Source organism: Protobothrops mucrosquamatus, unplaced genomic scaffold (genome assembly GCF_001527695.2).
Source record: "Protobothrops mucrosquamatus isolate PMUCROS unplaced genomic scaffold, P.Mucros_1.0 scaffold4005, whole genome shotgun sequence".
Classification (NCBI taxonomy): Eukaryota; Metazoa; Chordata; class Lepidosauria; order Squamata; family Viperidae; genus Protobothrops; species Protobothrops mucrosquamatus.
This window is the reverse complement of record NW_015389943.1, coordinates 1-5346: the sequence shown is the minus strand read 5'-3', so window position 1 is coordinate 5346 and position 5346 is coordinate 1. Positions and strand designations below refer to the sequence as shown.

The 5346-nt window shown below is 45.0% G+C and overlaps 1 protein-coding gene across 1 annotated transcript in view; it reads left to right on the top strand.

Annotated features, from left to right (window-relative positions):
- CUNH18orf25 (chromosome unknown C18orf25 homolog) overlaps nucleotides 1-5175 on the top strand; it is a 33112-nt gene extending 27937 nt beyond the window's left edge. The window contains exon 2 of the mRNA XM_015827854.1: nucleotides 4901-5175. Coding sequence (XP_015683340.1) covers nucleotides 4901-5091 — 191 coding nt within the window. The 3' untranslated portion in view covers nucleotides 5092-5175. The remainder of the gene's footprint in view (nucleotides 1-4900) is intronic.
- Nucleotides 5176-5346: the final 171 nt, after the last annotated feature.

Here is a 5346-nt window from a genome sequence, read left to right as displayed (position 1 = left end):
TTCCTATAATACAGTTTATTCTTCCTATCCTCTCTAGTTATATCAGGCTGAAGCTTAACACTGCATGCAATACAAAAAGCCCTTAAAAGTTTGTTTTTAAGCAGGCAGTCTTCAGCTCAGCGCACGTCATTTGGTGACTGTTCGAAGTTGCAACGGCACTAAAAAAAAATATGACAATTTTTCATATTTGTAACCTTTGCGGCATATCCCCCTGGTTTTAAGTGATCAAAATTCAGACGCTCGGCAACTTAAGACACGTTTAGCGTCCCGGGGTCATGTTACCCTCCTGCCAAGCTAGGGAAGCTGGGTTCGTTTAAGAACCGTGCCGCTAACTTAAAACAGTCCCAGCGATTCGCTTGAGAACTTGTGGCCAGAAAAGTCGTAAAACTGGGCAGAATTCACTTTTAATGACGGTCTCGCTTGGCGACAGAAATCTGGGCCGACCTTGCGATCGTAAATTGAGGGCTGCCTGCCCTGAATCAATCTGAACCCAATTCTGTTTTTCTCCACCCGTAAGCGATTGCTTAAAATGTTAATAATAAGAAGAATAAGAATAAAGTTGGAAGGGACCTTGGAGGTCATCTAGTCCAGCCCCCTGCTCAGACAGGAAACCCTAGACTATTTCGGACAAATGGCTGTCCAGTCTCTTCTTAAAAACCTCCAGTGTTGGAGCATAAATAGAATAGAATAGAATAGAATAGAAACAGAGTTGGAAGGGACCTTGGAGGTCATCTAGTCCAACCCCCTGCTCAGGCAGGAAACCCTAGACCATTTCGGACAAATGGCTGTCCAGTCTCTTCTTAAAATCTTCCAGTGTTGGAGCATGAATAGAATAGAACAGAACAGAAACAGAATTGGAAGGCACCTTGGAGGTCAACTAGTCCAACCCCCTGCTCAGGCAGGAAACCCTAGACCATTTCGGACAAATGGCTGTCCAGTCTCTTCTTAAAATCTTCCAGTGTTGGAGCATTCACCGCTTTTGGACGCAGAGGCAATCTCCAGCTTTGTGCTGGGAGCTGTTTTTATGCCGGGATTCCGAGGAAACCGTGAGCAAATGTGATGACTGCCATCTCCAAGTGCCCATAAGCCACAACTAAGTGAGGGAGGGTCTTCTTGAGATAGCAGTGCCTTCCTCTTTCATCATCTGCAAAACCGTTTTATGAGGTCCTTAGAAGGGCGAGGGTTATACCGTTCAGACGGACAGTTGCTGGTTTCAAATATGCATTTAAACAGGCAGGAGATGAATCCATGGAGGCGATTACAAACCATGGTTTAGTGATGATTCATTGTCGGAACTATGACACGAACGGAGCTGCACGTGAACGGGGCCGCGCGCACCCACATAGCACTAGCGGCCCGTTTGTGCATGCACGCGGGTGCTAGCCACACCCACTGCTAGCACCCACTCACATGCGCAAATGGGTCGTGCAACCCGCACAGCAGTAGCGGTCCCATTTGTGCATGCATGCAGGCGCTAGCCACCGCAGCTAGCAACTGTGAACATGCGAAAATGGGCCACGCAGCCCGCACAGCAGGAGCGGCCCCATTTGTGCATGCATGCAGGCGCTAGCCGCCACTGCTAGCAACCGTGCACGTGTGCAAATGGGCAGTGTAACTCCCACGCACGCTAGTGGCCCCATTTGCACACTGCTAGCCCCGCGCACGTGCGCAAACGGGTCTGCAGGTGCTAGTGTGAGTAGGAATGAGTGTGCGCACACATGCGTGCACTGGCCAGCCTGTCCCGGAGCCCAATGGCCAGTAGGCCAGGGCCTGGTAGTGGGCCACGGCCCATAGTTTGGGGACCCCTGTAATAGTGACAAAGTTCACATGTGCAACATTTCTGGATAATCCCCTGCTCTCCAAGGGGATTATCTCCTTGGAGGAGATAATATGCTCCTATCCTGCATGGGTGCTTCCCAAAGTGAACTTGATCACGGTGGAAAGCAAGGACGCTGGGTTCTTAGATTCCTTTCTAGTCAAGTGATCAATTGGATCAACTGGTATGCGCACGAATCCAGGGTGTCCAGCCTTGGCAACGTTCAGATTTGTGGACTTCAACTCCCAGAATTCCTCAGTCAGCAGGGATAGTAGTAGTAGTAGTAGTAGTAGTAATAATAATAATAATAATAATAATAATAATAATAATAATAATAATAATAGTACAGTTGAAAGGGACCTTGGAGGTCATCTAGTCCAACTCCCTGCTCAGGCAGGAAACGTTCCATCCTTCGACGATATCTGTAATACCATCAAACATCCACATCTGCCTATCCCAGGTCCTTGGGAAGGACTCGATAGGTAGACAAAAATGCCAGATCCAGTCTGAACATCTGGCTGACTGTGCGATGATCCATAATAATAATAAAGTTGAAAGGGACCTTGGAGGTCATCTAGTCCAACCCCCTGCTCAGGCAGGAAACCCTATACCATGTCTGGGGAATTCTGGGAGTCTAAAGTCGACAGGCTTTAAAGTTGCCAAGTTGGGCATCCCTGCTTTTTAAAATATATATATATATATATATTGATTTTCCAGTTTTACATTTACATATTTTTAAAGCAACCTGACGGCTGGGTTGGTTCATAATTCAATAACATACACATTTCTTTAGTACAGATCACAAACATTAAATATTTCCTCTCTTTTTCCCTTAGTGTTTACGGGCTCACCTTTTCAGTTAATACAGTTCTTATTCCGTCCATTTGATACAAATAGCTTTCTTACCTTAATCAATGTTTTTTTAGTTTAGACACATCTCAGTCATTTTTAACATTCAATCTTTTCAGACAATCCATGCCCCTGCTTTAAGTGCTTCGGGCTTCTTAACAAGCACATAAGTCCTCTAACAGAATACTTTATGCTTCTGATCAAGAAACGCGTGTGATCATGGAACCTGGAGTAAATTTAAATAAACAGAAAAACTCCACCTTCCTGTTGAGGACCATCTTAAGCTGAGGATTGATTCCACAAATGGGTTTCTGAACCTCAAAGTGATTGATGGCTTATACCAGTGTTTCTCAACCTTGACAATTTTAAGGCATGTGGACTTCAACTCCCAGAATTCCACAGCCAGCAATGCTGGCTGTGAAATTCTGGGAGTTGAAGTCCACATGCCTTAAAATTGTCAAGGTTGAGAAACACTGGCTTATACTGATGGGATGATTTGGGTGTTGGGTGAGGATTAGGAAGTCTCAAGTGTACATTAAGTAACGTTGGGAATAAAAAAAGGATAAAGGATTCCTCCGTCCAGTGATGTCCGACTCTAGGGGACGTTGCTTATCTCCATTTCTCATTTTCCAAAGACACTTCCGTGGTCGTGCGGCCGGCGTGACTATACACCAAAGTGCACGGAACGCTGTTACCTTTCCCACTGAAGTAGTACCTATTTATCTACTCGCACTTGCGTGCTTTCGAACTGCTAGGAGCTGAGCCAAGGAACAGGAGCTCATCCCGTCACGTGGCGCTCGGGTCTCAAACACGGGCTGCCGGCTTCCTAGCTGACAAGTTCAGCGTCTTTAACCGCTGAGCCGTGGCAGCCCTTGAGAATAAAAACCGTCCCTCGGCCCAATTCCCTTTATAGTGGTGTTTCTCAACCTTGACAATTTTAAGGCATGTGGACTTCAACTCCCAGAATTCCACAGCCAGCATTGCTGGCTGTGGAATTCTGGGAGTTGAAGTCCACATGCCTTAAAATTGTCAAGGTTGAGAAACACTGCTTTATAGGATTGTTCTGGAAATAAAACCGGAGGGGGAAAAAAAAAAAGAGTACGGTATTCCATTGGGAATTCCCGGAGAATAGCGTGCATCCAAATAGACTTTCGCGAAATTTTTGGATTTGGGTTCAGATAGGATCGCTAGAATTGGGCAACCCAGATTATCTCCATGCTTGCAATGCTCACTCCGTTCGTTCGCTTCCCTGATACACGGAGATGTCCCTGGTGACCTAACAGCAATTGCTTCCAAATGAGCAAACTGTGGTTATTTTTTTCCCCTTTTTTTGCAAACTATAGTTTAATAAGCCCATTTCAAACCGAAGTTTCCAGTTCTAATTTTTGAAGTAAACTAGGACAAATGGGAAGATAATTTCTGGGCACATTCCCGGAAGCGAAAAGATGCAGAAGAGAAGAACGCATAGAACTTAGAACATATTTCTCAGAGCGAATTTGGCCATATCTGAATTGGACCCATTTAATTTCTCCCCTTCTTCTGCATCAACAGATCATTGTTAGCAGCCCAGCTAATTTGGAACAGGCCTGTTGTGTGTTCCGCTTCAGAATTTCACCTGCAATTCTATTTTACAGTCCTTCCATTCTAAACAACAAATACTTGGGGGTGGGGGGGGTGGGGAAATGGGATCAGATTATTTTGTCAGCATGCGTAGATGGATGCCCTCAAAAATGACGATTTGCTCATTGTCCTTCAAGACTCTGTAAAATGTCAGATTGACTGCATGACGTGTTGAATATCGGGGTTCCATTTTTCTACACGTAACAATCCGAAACCAAAATAGCCTGCAGGATAGTCACGTATCAGAATACGTTCAGTATAGACACGTTTGAAATGTATTAAATTTCACCACCCCGTTTTCCAAACAAATATGCCTACACCTTCTTTTTTTTCCCTTTTTTTTTTGGGATAGAAATCATCTAATTATCTAATTCCCGTGACAGAATTAGGGATCTGCGGTTTGATGGAAAGGATAACGTTGCCTTGTTTCATGTATTCATTTCCTAACTTTTTACGTTGAGCATTTTATTCATGTATATATATGCTGGGTATATATATATATCATTGCAACAGCTCGTGTCGGCGTTCTGTTTATTTCGAAATGCTCGTGTCAAACTGCAGTCGATCTTTCCTGCGTGGGATCACTGATCTCTGTACCTTTCCTTTCCTTTCCAGATGGACCTCCGGTCGTGCCCCACTACGACATCTCAGACACAAACTCGGACCCCGAAGTGGTGAACGTGGACAATCTTTTAGCAGCCGCAGCCGTTCAAGAGCACAACAGTTCGGTCGTTAACCAGGACGCGGAGCCAACGTGGAGGTCCAGGGGTCTTCTAGAAGAGCTGAATGCTGAGACAAGTGGGTAGAACGCATTGCACGGGTCTTGCTGGGATCATAAGTATCACGATTATAAGCATTATAATAGTATAAGTATCAGTACCGCTTTATCAAACCCTAGTGAGGCCACACCTGGAATAGTACAGCCAGTTTTGATCACAGTATCACAAACAAGATGTTGAGAGTTTGGAAAAAGTTCAGAGAAGAGCAACTAGGATGATGCAAGGCCTGGAGACCAAAACATACAAAGAACGGCTGCAGGACTTGGGTTTGGCTAGTCTAAA